Source organism: Olea europaea, chromosome 18 (genome assembly GCF_002742605.1).
Source record: "Olea europaea var. sylvestris chromosome 18, O_europaea_v1, whole genome shotgun sequence".
NCBI classification, from domain to species: domain Eukaryota; kingdom Viridiplantae; phylum Streptophyta; class Magnoliopsida; order Lamiales; family Oleaceae; genus Olea; species Olea europaea.
In genome coordinates this window covers 16,477,401-16,492,784 of record NC_036254.1, presented here as the reverse complement: position 1 = coordinate 16,492,784, position 15,384 = coordinate 16,477,401, and the positions used below count along the sequence as shown (strand labels likewise).

General features: G+C 34.6%; 1 protein-coding gene across 3 annotated transcripts; it reads right to left on the bottom strand.

Annotated features, from left to right (window-relative positions):
* Positions 1–10,106: 10,106 nt before the first annotated feature.
* Positions 10,107–14,304, bottom strand: LOC111367620. Of its 3 annotated transcripts, none has more exons than XM_022988589.1 (4): positions 14,217–14,304; positions 12,768–13,578; positions 12,001–12,426; positions 10,107–10,554 (listed from the first exon to the last, which is right to left on the bottom strand). In XM_022988589.1, exons 2-4 carry the CDS (start codon positions 13,555–13,557, stop codon positions 10,373–10,375), a joined length of 1,398 nt encoding a protein of 465 aa, XP_022844357.1. In that variant the 5' UTR covers positions 13,558–13,578; positions 14,217–14,304; the 3' UTR covers positions 10,107–10,372. The 3 variants fall into 3 exon arrangements, with proteins under 3 accessions (XP_022844357.1, XP_022844358.1, XP_022844359.1); XM_022988590.1 differs by lacking the exon at positions 14,217–14,304 and adding an exon at positions 13,990–14,210; XM_022988591.1 differs by having other exon boundaries at positions 10,375–10,554; positions 12,005–12,426.
* Between the last annotated feature and the right edge of the window lie 1,080 nt (positions 14,305–15,384).

Genomic DNA, 15,384 nt, shown 5'->3' with positions numbered 1-15,384 from the left:
ATTCTATTAAATTCGTTTAAGATTGCTTTCCCCATATAACAGGACTCCCTCCAATACAAATCCACATTTCAAAATTAAAAATTCAGCTGGATTTCAAGTTTTCACGATGAGGGAGGTAACTATGCTGATGAATTTCAATAACAAATTCGAAGATTTAACTGGACACTAATATTTCGGGTCACAGATTACCGCTAGATTTGAGAAACTAAAAATACTATCTGGAGAAGACAATCCAGGTAAAATCCTATTATTTTGTTCACCTGCTTCGAATGTTGTATTCACAAATTGAATGTTATAGGATGTAATTGATCTTACGGCCATAGTTTTAAGGAAAAAAAATTGAATGATAGTCGCACGACTGCTGATCGTCGCTGGCCAAATCTACTCGTAATCAAACTGATTGCTTGGTTATTGCATTCAATGCTCTAAACACGACGATAATTTTGCAGTCAAATAATCAGCATAACTTGTAATTTACATGTCACAGACACTCTAATCACATATTACCTACTTTCCATGTATGTGACTCATGCGTGTACTGTGTGTAATGGGTAGAATTTGAAGGGTAAATATGAGAATGGTAATAAATGAACTGTGACCTATGATTCATCCATTATCTTATTCAATTTCAGCACATGTGACCTGTATTGTATGCGATAAGTATGTGACCTGCATTTCACATCTATCACGTTCAATTTAGACACATAAGGCTTCTCCGTGATATGTATGCAACCTGTAATTAGTATATGTGTCATGTATGCTATTCGATATGTATGTGACTTGTGTTTAGTTGCAAATAACTGACTTGTTTGAAAATATGACCGGCGTTTCACCCATTGTGATATTCAATTTGTGCACATATGGTCTGTATTTTATGTGATAAGTATGTGTCCTGCATTTGTTTTCAAAATTCTAAGTTATCATAAAAATGTGACCTAATACATATTACTTACATCACGAGGCCAATATTGATGTTAATTTTAACTTACAGAAATGGTGTATTTGCATGTATATTTGATAAATGGATCTCAATCGTCATTAGCGTTGGTGGACCGTAATTGCAGTTATGTACAACTTGTGGACATAGTTATGAGAGAATTTGATCTGGATCTCATAAAGGCAGCAGTCTCATTGAAGTATGTTCTGAATGATGATTTGCTACCAATCAAGATAAAGAATGATAAAAATGTCCTATCGTACATTCTACTAAAGGATATAGAATGTGAACCTGCCAAATACCCATTAATCATTGACGTTACATATGCAAAAATTGATAATACATCTATCACAATGCCAATTAATGCATATTCTAGTGGTGATTTGTGTACATTGTAGGACATGGCACCAGACATATGTGAAGCATCAATTAAAACAATAGGTCACATATGTAACACTAAAGTCACAGTTGTATCGGTAGCTGATGCTAGGGAGGTAGAAGAAGGAAGGGTCTTTCATGATAAGAATATTTTGAAACTGAGCCTATCCTTTTTTACCATACAGAACATGTTTGAGTTTATGGTTGAAAGGTCTGACAAGAAAGAATATGTTGTGAGGTGTTCACATGGTAGATGTAGTTGGATATGTAGATCGTCAATGTAGAACCCCAAATAATTCTAGACGCCTTAGTGGCACTAAGACATGAATATTAGATGACTAAAGTATACTTCAGATTTTTAGTCTCATTTGAGACCCATTTTCGACATAGGAAACATTCGATTTGGAAAATGATATCTAAATGAAAGTTGTAGCTCCTTGAGTTAGCTTTCCAACGCACTTTGAATTATCTCAATCAGATATCGGGAGAAGAAGTTATGATAGAAACACGGAAAGCTGTGCACTGTCAACCGGACTACAACCGGTCGACCGAAACTGCCTGAAATGAAAATTCTCGTTTTTCTCTAGAATTTAAATATTTATTTTCATCAATTATTTTCTCAAATGGCCACCCACGTTTTTGGCAATAAAAACTCCACTAAACTGAAGCATTTAACCTCAAACTTAAATGGCACCCATGTTTTCTCTCTTAAATGAAATTTGATCCTTCATTTGCTTCAAGTTATGGAATATTTACCTATAAATAGAGACCTCATTTCACTAATTTTTTCTCACACCAAAAGCAAGAGCTTTTACATGCTAAAGAAAGAGTTTCCAAGAGAGAAAAAAAGAGGGAGGAAAACTATTTTTCCTAGAAGTTTAAGAAGTGTTTCCAAGCATCAAGTCTCAACGATTTTCAAACATCCAAGGAGTGCATTTCTTTCAACGTCCAAGTTTCATCGAAGGTTTCAATCCAAGTTTTCAAAGTTTCAAAAGCATCAATCAAGGTAGGTGGAGGTGCAATGTGTTTAATCGTGTTAAGTTATAAGTTTTGATTCATGTTAATGTTTGTATGTCAAATGGTATTCCGGTACGGCATATCCCTCTATGTTAATGGTTGTATGTCAAATGGTACTCTGGTACGGCATACCCCTCTATGTTGAAGAAATGTTCGTATGTCAAATGGTGCCCTCGGGTACGGCATACCTTCATGTCAAATGGTGCCTCCGGGTACGGCATATATGAAAAGTTATAAGTTAATGTTTTGAAATGTATAGCTTGATCACAAATGCACCTATGACACCTATTGAGTTTTTAAACTCATGGGTTTAATCCCATCTCTACAGATTGAAGGAATTCTACCTCGGGCATGGATGGAGGAGAAGATGGAGAGTGATACAACGAGCCCATTGAAATCCGGTGAATAAGTGATTTGGATTTATTTTTATGAAATGTTTTCTAATGTTATTTCTTTAATGTTTTGAATAACACAGAATGCGAGAACAAGTTATATTTTCTTCAAATAAATTACATTTTGTTGTTCTGAAAAATGATTCAGTGTTTTTGTTTAAAGTATTTGAAGTATTGTTATTTAAATTATTATCCGAAGATGTAAGCTTCTCCTAAAACGTATACACTTATTACTAAACCACCGGTTAAGCTAAGTAAAGTAAGTAGTGTTCCGGTCCACTAGGGGTCGAGGCGTTACAGTCAAAGTGGGGTAAAACAAATCTATTTAAAATTTGAAAAATTGGTAGTCACACATGTCCATCAAATATAGTGTTGGAGTCACACATGCAAGTATAAACTTCGGTTGTGTCATCTACCATTAAATATAAATACACATCGTCACGTATTATCTATACTCCAAAGGATATATGTTGCATACTTACGGTGTTTATCTGAATTATTCGAAAGCTTGGATATCTTGTGAACAAACTTTGAGAACGATTAAGAGTGATCCAGCTGAATCATTTAGTAAAATACCAAGCTTCTTCTGATGCTCCTCACAAAACTCGAAAAACCTGTGAAATGCAATGTTTCTGTTATGGAAAATATTGCAATAATATGTAACCAATACGATATTATGACAAAAACATGTTGCATTCATGTAGTGCAAATCAAAGCTTACAGCAACAAATTAGTATTTATTACAGTCACCTCCATTCAGTAGAAAATACTAATATTTGTAACATGTACAAAACTACAGCGTCAACTTCACTTACATATTTCAGTCTACTTTCATTCTATGACAATCCCCTTCCCCATTATAGACTACCTCACCCTCTTCACGTACATCTCTCGGTGCTTGTACAGCAGTGTGGCAATGTCCATTCTACACTTGCTGGCATCAAATATATGTGGAATGGACTCTCTGCCGTCACGGAGGATATATAATGCATATAAGATCATAAATATCCCGCAATCGTGACTGCAAAACAACACAGGACAAAATGTTACAAATGAATTTTTTTTTTTTTTTATAAAAAGTTATACACATTGTACTCTTGGTCACAAACATACCCGTTCGTCTACTAAGGTAGGGTATCATCGATAGTAACCTTCAATTCCATGCAACTGGGTTCAATATGTTCTTTTTTGAAATTCCAAGATTATTCATTAGAGCGGGCAATATTTTCACAAATGGCTCGATACCTTTTACAACTTTCCAGTTACGGTAACTTTTGCTTTCCGAATTGAACACTATGAACCTATGGCTTCTGAATTGTAACAAACTAAGCATCCAGTGAGTTTTGTTGGTGGGCAATAATGGCATGAACACGTAGTCAACATTGACCCAGGGTGTGCTCAAAGGAAGGTCGTCACCTGTTACAACATTAATAAGGCCAGACTCTGACATCAGAACATTAGGATCCTTTAGGAAAGCAGGGTATATGTCTTTGATCTTATTCTGAAACTAGGAGTCGGTCGTTGTGGCTCTAAACTTCACTTTGTTGCCAAGTTTTACTACCTGGCGAATGTAATAAAAGCATGCATCCATGTACTGCTTCAATAAAAAGGAAAGAACTCAGTAATGTGGAATGTGACCTGTTTATATGAACCATGTATCTGTGATCAATGATTATGAACTATGGACAGTAATCTGTAACTATGGACTGCAATTTGTGTACACATTAGGTAATAACTGTGTCTTGTGATCTATATATATTTTGTGACTAATTAGCAATGGAAACGTGACCTATATGAGTAGAGTAATGTAATCATCTTGAACTGGTCAAAGATGACTCTGAATTTATAAGTTGATAGAACCAAGACTTATGACCTACTGGGCGTGAACCAATAACAAAAGCAGGTTTGATTCTACCATCGTCGTCGCTAAACTTTTCCTGTGACCAATATGAAAAAGTAAGTTATTGTGTTACAACAAGTTATTGATTAAAATTAACAAATGGATAAGAAATAAACGTACTTGGTTCTTGGTTTGTACCCTCTCTGGAACAAAGCCGTGAATTCTGAGCTATCAACTTCATCAACGCGGCCTTTGTAATTTTAAAAACAACAATATCGTCATGTTTGAATAAGTTTCTTTCTACATCTACAAATGGAGACTGCAATATCTTCACAGGCCTTAAAACCCACTTAACTAGCAGTTCAGAAGTTAATTCAGCAGTAGGTGTGACCTGTATAATGTTGCAACGAGTCACGGGTTAGTTTTGTACATTTATTCAATTTAGCATGTAGCATATAAACTCTGGTCTACCAGCAGATGAACTGTGACCTTAGAACTGACTGTGACATGGTTAGTAAGTATATGTGTAACCTGAGACCTATGACCATTTACTAGTACATGCATTTTGTGAATCCTGAATTTGTGACAAGACACACCTTAGTTTAGCACGTTGAACATGAATTGTGACCTATAACCATGTACTAGTTATGATCTGTGACATTTGAACATCTAGCATATGAGTGTGATTTGTGACCTATGACAATTTACTAGTTGTGAACTACATGATGTATGAATCCTGATGTTCTAAATACCTCGGTATCAACAGTTTTAATTGTTGTGACCACATCCGATATTACCGAATCGATATGCTTATGAATGTCTTTAGAATGTAAAATGTCAGGTTGTGTAGATTCAACCCCCAAGTCAAATGATGGTGATTCAAGAGTATACGGTAGAACGAAATCATCAGTTGGGTCCATTTTGCCCTTTCCTTTCGTGTCCACCACATTTGGTTCCACAATTTTCACATGTACACAAAATGAGAGAATGTTTTAAATGTCAAATGCAACTCTTGTCGAAATATGGAAATGTAATGTAACTACCTTCTCCGTCTTATCAGATCCTCTAACAACCAAAGGATTTTTATCTCTAACTCCATGATCACTTTTTTTATGACCAAACAATCTCATAATCTCATCCATAGAACTGGAAATCATTGCTGATGCCATTTCTGACAAAAATTGTATGTTTGTCCTAATCTCCATCAAGTCACTTTTATATTAGATTGCATTTGAACTATGTAATTCATCTTCATCGTTTGCTTAGCATTCACTGATGACATCCGAAACTTAATGTCATCAAGCTGGATTTAACACTTCATTATAAGACTTCAATTCACATATTTGCGACCTCAACTCCTCAAACTCTTGATAAAATAAATAAACTTATTATATGTGACTTGTAACCAAATAGAAATATATATTACACACTGTCAGAATGAATGTGTCACAAGTGACCTGATCTAAACCACATGTGACCTGAAACTATTGGTTTGTGACCAACAATATAATTGTTTTACAACTGACTAAAATAACAACTTACATCACCCCATTGTGCCTCATGAGACTATTGTTCCTGTGAAGAATGATGAGCAGCTGACGGGCATTCTTCAGTTAGGAATTTTCCAATGGGAGATGTCTCCTGCCATCTTGGAGGAGGATCAACAAAATCATCATCATTATTTTTGGGAACACGAGCTTGTTGAACACTGCTCTCTGTTAGCAAGAGCACTGATGGACTTGACTTGCCACTCGTACCATCACGGTCAACTGACTTTTCTATCCTACTCTTATCTCTGTGGCTGTCTCATGAGAAATTTGGTTGAACTGGCTTCTTGTACTGGACACCATTCATGTATAACATGGCCATTTCAGTTTCCTAGGGTTCCAGGTCACAACTCTTAATCTGAGGAACAATATAGATTAGAGAAATGTAATTTCAACAGATAATTACTAAGTACATAATGCTTACTAAAGGTTTACATTAGGATTAGAGAAGCAGTCAAGTACTTTTGACTTGGCAGCGGATTGTTGGTCATCTGCAATCCAGTTCTTGATGCGGGGATGCATCTTTGATATCCGTGTGACCACAACTCTGTCAAGGCTAGAAAAAGTCTTATATATCCACGTTTGAAAGGCTACCAACATACCTCGTAAGCTGTAGTGTAAGTTCCTCCAACTCAACTCATCTTTCAATGCACTCAACGTAATTTCAAATGATAACTTGCCTCACGGAAACTGATTCATTGTAGAGAATTTCTCAACGAGCACGAATAGGAAGTGGTCAACAACCTTTTTATAATATCTGGGAAATAGATATGCAGTGATGAAGTACAGCATCCCAATCATAACAATATCATTATCTAGAAGGGCTTCAACAAAATCGAAGTCGGGCATTTGGCAAGCAGATATGAAAGTAGACTTTACGTCTTCGTGGGTTAAACTATGCACTTGAGAAAAATATTTTGTCTTTAACCGTGATTGTCTACTTTCAAATACTTGTGTACCACTATCCCCAGAACACATCAGCCCCATGACTGAACAAAACTCCGAGATAGAGAATCAGACATATTGCCCTAACATATAAAACCACATTTCTTGGTCGTTCGGGTGATGAACTTGCTGCAGAAGGAAGTAGTGAATCAATTGCGACTGTATAACAATTTCATGACAATCTAAGAAATGGGCAAAACATATGTCCATCAATATAAGTTTCTATCATTGGCTTAACGTTGTTTGAATGGTGGTTATAACACACTTACCTTCTGAGGTTGTAATCTTGCCTAGAAACCAGGTCTCTTCTGGTATTTTGAATTCCTAAACCTACATTAAGTGTAGACACAGTGTTAAATACTTGTATGAAAAATCACACCGATACACACCTTCGAACAAGGTCACAGACATAAATAAAGTCTCATTAAAACTACATATTTATAAAATCTTGGTGGCATTATAGTCACATTATGCAAATTCATAACACATACAGAAGATATCGTGGTCACACATTTATAACACATTCACACAACATAGTCACAGATACGTAACCCATCATGGTCACAGAATCACACATTCCAAAACACAAATTCATAACCTATTACGAAAGCAAAACCCCCAACCCATTCCAATAAGCTCAAAGGCATAACATATTTTTTAATAGTTTATGCAGTCAGGCCAAAAATTCATAACACATTCCCACATCATGATCATAGATAACCCATTCAGAACAATCATGGTCACAGATTCACAATAAAATGGATTGGGAATACATTCCAAAACACAAATTCATAACACATTACAAAAGCAAAACCCCTAACACATTCCGGTCCGATCACAGGCATGACACATTATTATGCATTAAGCCACAGATTCATAACAACCTCGGTCACATATACACATCATGGTCACATGTAGCCTCTTCATGGTTAGAATACAAATTATTCATAATGTTAAAAAGGAAGAATCAATTTCAATGACAAACGGGATTGAATTCAAAAACCCTAACACATTCCAATCACGTATAGAATCGAATAGGGTAACAATCACATTTCTCCAATTGATCTTCAATACATATTACCTAACCATTTTTGTACACATATATATCACTTAGATTAAAAAAATGGGGGGGACGAAATAACCTTCTTCGATAAACTTTTCCACACGGTCACTGCGTGCTTTTTCAATGGGGTTTTTTCTGGGCTCCTCTCATCCTTCCTCTTGCGACTTCTTTGTGGCGACTCTTCAACATTAATCGTCTTTTCTACCCCCCTTCGATTTCGCCATTTTACGTCGCCAACAAAAACTTCAACTGTCGTGAATATGTTCTACCAATAACTAATGGGTTATATAATGAATATAACAATTTTGATGGTAATATAGATACTAGTAAAAATTACAGGCCAAAAATGTAGTAAAAATAACCGGAGTGGGAATGAAGTAACCGGAGATAGTGGGTGCAGTGAAGGAAGAATGAGAGAGAAAACGATTTCGAAAATACTGGAAGTTTGAATTCAGATATTTAACAGAATGTGCCATAATTAAAATAATTACTATTTTGTTATTAATATTAATTATTAAATATTAAAATAATATTTAATTAATAAAACGTGATACTTGAATTATGCTTAAAAAACATTTCTAAAGTTTGCATTGCATACTTCAAAGGCCTGTTTCCATGTAATTTCCACTTTACATTAGGTCCAAATTTTGGGCCAACTAATGAAATTTTCCAGCAATAGCAAACTAACCCATTGGACCAGTTAGGCCCATTTATCATCAAAACCCGCAGGCTGAATTTATCATCATAGCCCTATAGAGATAAATAATGCAGTACCTGATTATTAAAAACGAAGAGGTAGCCTACGTAGGTATTGTTTGACAAAGTTTTTAATATAAAATTTAACAAATTTTGCTAAAATTTTATAAAATATATGGTTGAAAGCTTATAAAAACGATGGATCCTATAATGTAATTATAATTAAGATATATATATATATATATATATATTAAGAAAGAGGAAAAACATTTTATCGCACAAGCACTTGGAAATAGCGTAGAGATTATGATGTATGACTACGAGAATTCTTGAAATTGTAATATTTGTATCGTATATATATATATATATATATATATATATTAAGAAAGAGGAAAAACATTTTATCGCACAAGCACTTGGAAATAGCGTAGAGATTATGATGTATGACTACGAGAATTCTTGAAATTGTAATATTTGTATCGTGCCATCTGATAGACCCCCATTACCATTCCCATTAGCTAACTTCATCTTAAGGATATTCAGAATTAGCAACTTGCATAGAATGCTGTCCACAGTACGTCTTGATACTAATGCTCCTCCAATAATGCTCCTCCAATAACAAATTACCCCTTCAAAATCACATTTTCCCTGTCGAAATTATGATACATTGTGGCTGAAAATTCCAATGGATGTGCTTTTGGTTCTCAAAGGTTTTTTAAACATGGAATACTCTTTATTTTAAAATGTCAATCCGTCAAATTATTGGAGAATAATGATATAATCTAGAGAAAAAAACTAGTTAAAGTAAAGGATAGAAAAAATAATAAATATTTTTGAGTAATAAATTTAAGTGTTAAATATAAAGAGTTTGTTAAAGTACTTCAAAAATTTAACTCACTAAATTTATAGATGCTCTCCTAATAATATTATGCGTTCTTTAAAAATAGTCTCTTAGAAAATAAAATCATACTCCCCCTAAAAAAATATATATTTTTCTTGATTTTGAGAAAAATATAAATATATGACCAAAAGTAAGAAAATATTTTCCATGAAAAGAAAATTTCAACCAATTAATATAAAAGTAAAAATTTGGATGGAAATAACATATTTTCCATGAAAAATATTGACAATCAAACACACCCTAAATGTAAATATAAAGAGCTTGTTAAAGTATTTCAAAATTTAACCTCTAAATTTATAAATGCTCTCCTAATGATAGAATGCACTCTTTAAAAATAGTGTGTCTTGGAGATGTTCTAACCATGTAAATCAAGCTGATCACAAAGAACCATAAAATTCCAAGTTAACCAGCTGTATAAACCAAGGTAGGATGCAAGCATCCAAACAATTTTAAAATGAATCTAACCCAGGCATACTATATTGACTTCTGGTTTCGTACTTTGATTTATTATTAGATCTATACACAATGGCAGAAGCAGAAAATATGTAACCGAGCGAAAACGACAAAAATGTTGGTATTCACAAGATCGTAAAATCGACCTCCTGTTTGTTTTTCATTTATAAGGCATAGCCTGAACTAAGCTATCCACTTGGAGTTCATTGCTTCGAACCATGTTCAACCCCAGGTTCATGTGATTGGGTTGAGGAAGATGATCCTTTTCCAGTCTGGGAGTAAGACCACAATAAGGCCGCAGAACCAACTGTAACCACAGAAGCAATCGATGCCCACACCCATTTCTGTCTTCTCTTCCTCCTTTGCCTAAGTCGTCTTGCTACGTCTACACGAGTCAAATACAGTATGAAATCAGAAAGTTAATTTCTTTCTGATGAGCACAAAATATAAAACCTTGGGAGGCATGCCAAGAAACATTTTTATAGAATAATATGAATGAAAGCAAGAAAAGGATGGTTCTCTAATTGAAGTGAAATAAGCGAAGTTAACAGGGTAAATGAAAGACAATATCTGAGAAATTATACTTCTGTTCATAATCTATCCCTCAGTTTATACCAAATTCAGAATTGATTTTTAGTTCAAACAACAATGGGAGTTAACACCAAGGAATTGCTATTCTTTCTGTTTGGTTTTGTTTTATAAACCTTGAAGCTTCCAACAATATAAAATGCATAGCAACTGGAAGGATATACAGATTCATTACACTGTTAAAGTAAATGCAAGTGTTACTAGCAAAATAGAAAAAGGGTTATGACATCTTTTTAGTACTTTAATAAGCGAAGATGAAATGAAGTTTTCCTACTCAACCATTGTAAGCATCATCAGTAAAATCATAAGACTTAGCAAACAAAGACAAACAAGAAATACAGAGCATTGCGGGGTAGTATAAATATGTTTCTCAACTCAGAGTGTGAAATGTTGTAAGAACAAGAAAATATCAAGTCCATTAATCTACAAATTACCCAGGAAAAAGAATACGAAAACAAGGCTTATTTATTAAGGGGGCAAAAAGCACAGCCACTGTAGCATTATCTACTTCAAGCATCATGTCAAAAATATCATTTGTGTTAACTTGTACAAATGAAACAAAAACGGTTACAAGTACCAATTTATACTATGATAATAGTAATTAATTTTGTACTTGTAGCTTGTCTTTTATTTATTCAACAGCTATCAGGGAACACTGACTGTGTACGCTTACCCAAAAATACAACAAAATGCAAAAGAAAATCCATGTGATATAAGAAAGTTGGAGAATGAGGGGGGGAAAATCTCTATTTTATTGCGTAACTCATTGGAAGAACTCGTACAAAGTACTTGATGAGAATTTCTAAAAAGGAAAGAGAGGTTGAAAGATCGGGATACGACATTAGGTAGTCAGGATGAATCAGAATGAGTAAATTTCGTAATCGTGTATGCATGTTACCTTGGCCTCATGCTAAAAAATATACAATAAAGAAGTGCTTGCAGATCTAAAACCTGAACAATGAAGCAATAATGAACAAAACAAATTAATTTGACATCCTCTCTCTATTGCTTGAAGTTTGTTATTTGCCATTTATAGGCAAAACTAAAGAGGTTTCACCAGACAATGTTTTCGTTCATAGTTATCCATAAGATGTTCCAAAAGAACATACAAAGTTGAAGCAACTTAAATTGGCATGCAAAACCACAACCAGAAGATTGCAAGTTTTTGCTATTTTCTGAGAAAATCTACACATAACGAGAAGGTAAACTCACTACAAAAGGCATAAAGGTTTATAGACCTGACCTACAGCTTCTTGGTTTCTCTGAGACATCTCCCGGTTCGCAGCCTCGTAATAATGTAGCTTATCCCATAAACGAGCAATCTCAGAGTTCTTCAACTCAATTTGAGCTTCCATCTCCATCTCAACCTCAGCCTTTGCAGTCCCCCTCCCAATTAAGTTTGAAACAAAGCGGGCGAGATAGACTTGTTGGCACAGATCTGTTGCAGAATCACCTGGCAGTCCATCCTCTTGCAAAGTAGTTGTGGGGAGCGTCAACCCTGCAAGAGATAACTGGTCCTGGATACTATTCCATTGGCCTCGCATATCATTAAGGATTTCTTCTGATTGCTTCCTCCTCTCTATCTCCATCAGCAAACTCAATCTTATTTCACGCAATTCATTTTCAATATCAGGAATTGAAGACTGTGGGCCACTCTCTGATGACAATTCTGAGCACAAGAAGAAAGTAAGTAATGAAAAACCACTCTTAAGATACTGAAACAATGAGAGTTCATGATGTTCATGATGTTTGTACAAATGTTCATATCACCCCCACCCACTTTTCTCCCTGTCATTTTACGTAGAGACACAGATATTAATTCTCGGGGCAATCCATCAAATGAGTAGACATAAACAAAGCATTTAGATAACAAATGCATGGTGCGTGATCACGTTATCAGAATAATAACCAAATACATGTAAGCATTTACAATTAGGTCTAGACTTATTCAAGAAAGAAAGAAAAATTTGTCTTCACAAAATTAAAAGGTAAATGTGAAGGCAAAAGTACCTTCCCAAGCATCATAAAACTCAGCTGTTGGTGTTATTGAATTCAAAGAGCGCTCTGCTCCACCAACACCCTCACTTTCACTACTGCTCTTAACACTCATCAAGTCCTGGCTATCAAAGAAGTCATCTACCTCACCATCTCGCTGCAAATTAAATCCGACAGACTTTGTCGCGCTATTTTTAACAGTTGAACCATTCGCCAAATCACTGCTTCCATGTTTTCCATCAGACACACCATTCAGATCCTCCTCCCTGGCAGCATTGAGAACAGTTGGTGCATAACTATCATCCACGAAAGAGTCCACAGGTTGCTTATGAATACAGCAATCATCCTTAGCTATGCCTGCAAGCTCCTTTTCAGCATTTTTTCCATCCATAGCTCGTTGGTGAGACACAACATCGTCCTCGGAGAAACACTTCATTAGTCTAGGGCCCCGCCTCTTGTGATTAATGATATAAGGAGATGGAGGGAATGAAGAGGGGGCATCGGGAAGTGGAGTCGACTCTGGAGTGGCATAGAGTGCGGGCGAGATTTGAGTCCAATTGTGTCTTCGATCTAAAAAAGCTGTAGTCGATGAACCATTTGATGTATTGAGCTTTTGATTAGCTGGAACACTAACTCCTCTCTCTAGCTTTGAACTAGGAGCAATGATTCTCTTATCGAGCCTTGAGTCTGGAGTACTATTTCTCCTCTGGAATTTTGGATCAGAAGCATTTCTCACTGGCATCACAGACTTTTCAGTTCCTGGTTCGATTAGCCTGTCCAAAGCTATAGCTGTGGATGTTGGCATGACTTTCCAACATCAAGCAACCTGCATCAAAACTTGATTTTTCATCTTGATTTAAAAGTAAAACATATGACAGATGGAAGAAAAAAAAATAGAGAGAGTAAAGTCTGTTGTAATAGAAATTGAAAAACTTTAATTTCCATATCTTATTATCCACAGAAACAGTGTCTACCGAAGCTCAAAAATCTTCAAATAACTTTGAACAGTCTTTACAAGCTTATTAAACTAAGACTCCCAACTCTCACAATTTTTTCATATTTTCAGAATAAAAAGGGAAAAAAATGTCGTAAAATCAATAAAAACTGGAAAAGCAAAAAAAAAAAAAAAAAGAAAGAAAGAAAGAAAAGCACCCAGGAAATCCAAAAACAAAAAGCAAAAGTCATAAACGATTTAAAAAACCAAAAAAATAAAAATAAAAAATAAATGGTAAGCTACCTGAAGAAGAAGAAGGTAATGAATAAACCCTAGAAAGAGGAGTCGAGGAAAGATCAGAGACGAATTAAAGAGATTCAAAAAATGAACCAATTTTAACGAATTCTTATTCTAAAATGCATAAATATGCTAAGAATAATCATCAATTCACAATTTCTCTGTCTCTCTCATCTCCCCTAGAAGTTTCCCAAACCTTTGGAAGGAAGAAAAAGAGAGCCAGGAACCTTTACCTCTTTGTGTGTCTGTCGATCTTTGGATGCTTTGCTGGCCGTTTCACCGCAAAACACATTTGAAATGTTCCTTGTTTAGCTCACGAGGATAAAGTCTTGTTTGGTTAAGATTAGATGGTTTAGTTATAACCAAATAATTTAATTTTTAAAAGTTTGGACAAACATGCCATTAAGATTTAAATTATGCTAATATAGTTTGATTCCTTGGTGATATCTTTGTTGACATCGTGTGTTGTCAAAATCTGTGTCATTAATTACTTTAGGTGTGTTGAAAAATAAGGGCAAAAATATTAATCACCTCACACAATATCAACCACACTGTGTACATGCAGCCAATATTCTAAAAAGCGTAATGCGTGACAATGCATTAAAGGTTCACTCAAAATATTTGATTAAGGTAGGATTAAAAAATAAATAAATAAATAAGAAATAACAAGAGTTTTTGTAGTTTAGTTTTTTAAACAAAGATCTTTAGTGCAAACATGGAGTTCAAGGATTAGGTACTCAAAGCTACTTCTTGTAGGTAAGGAGTAGAAATTTCGTCTCTTCGTGAATGAAAATGTGGTTTGCAATAGTAAGTGATTTAGCAACATTAAAATGATATGTACATAATGATAAACGATGTTAATTTTGCCCCCATTTGGTCTCAATTTCTATAATTTATTTTTTTTCAGACATATTTTCTCATTAAAATAATTTTGCTCGTAGATTTATAAATTATTTTTTTCTTTTTAACTATACATTCATAAAAAAGAATCACTTTTACAAAATCTATTTTTAAAAAATGTCCACCAAATTGGGAAATTGTTTACAAATGGCCTCATTTATATTGAAACAATGATTTTCTTGTCTAACTCGTTGACATAAATGGAAGGGTTGAGGCTAGCTAAGATATGTAGTGTGCTAAGATAATTGCTGTAAAGAAAACTAGATAGTTCTTCAAATTTGTCATTTTGTTTTTACAAGTTTTTTGAAATTTACATTCGAAAATCTGAATTGAGTATTTGTTGAATTTTATAATCTGGAACAATAATTTTTTCCCCATTTTGATGTATGTCGAATTTGTGTAGTTTGAGGCGAATACCGGGTATATAAGTAGTTATTTCATATCCAAAGATTAATCATACTTTGACAACTTCACATAAGGCAGAGTTTGGTGTTTTTAGAG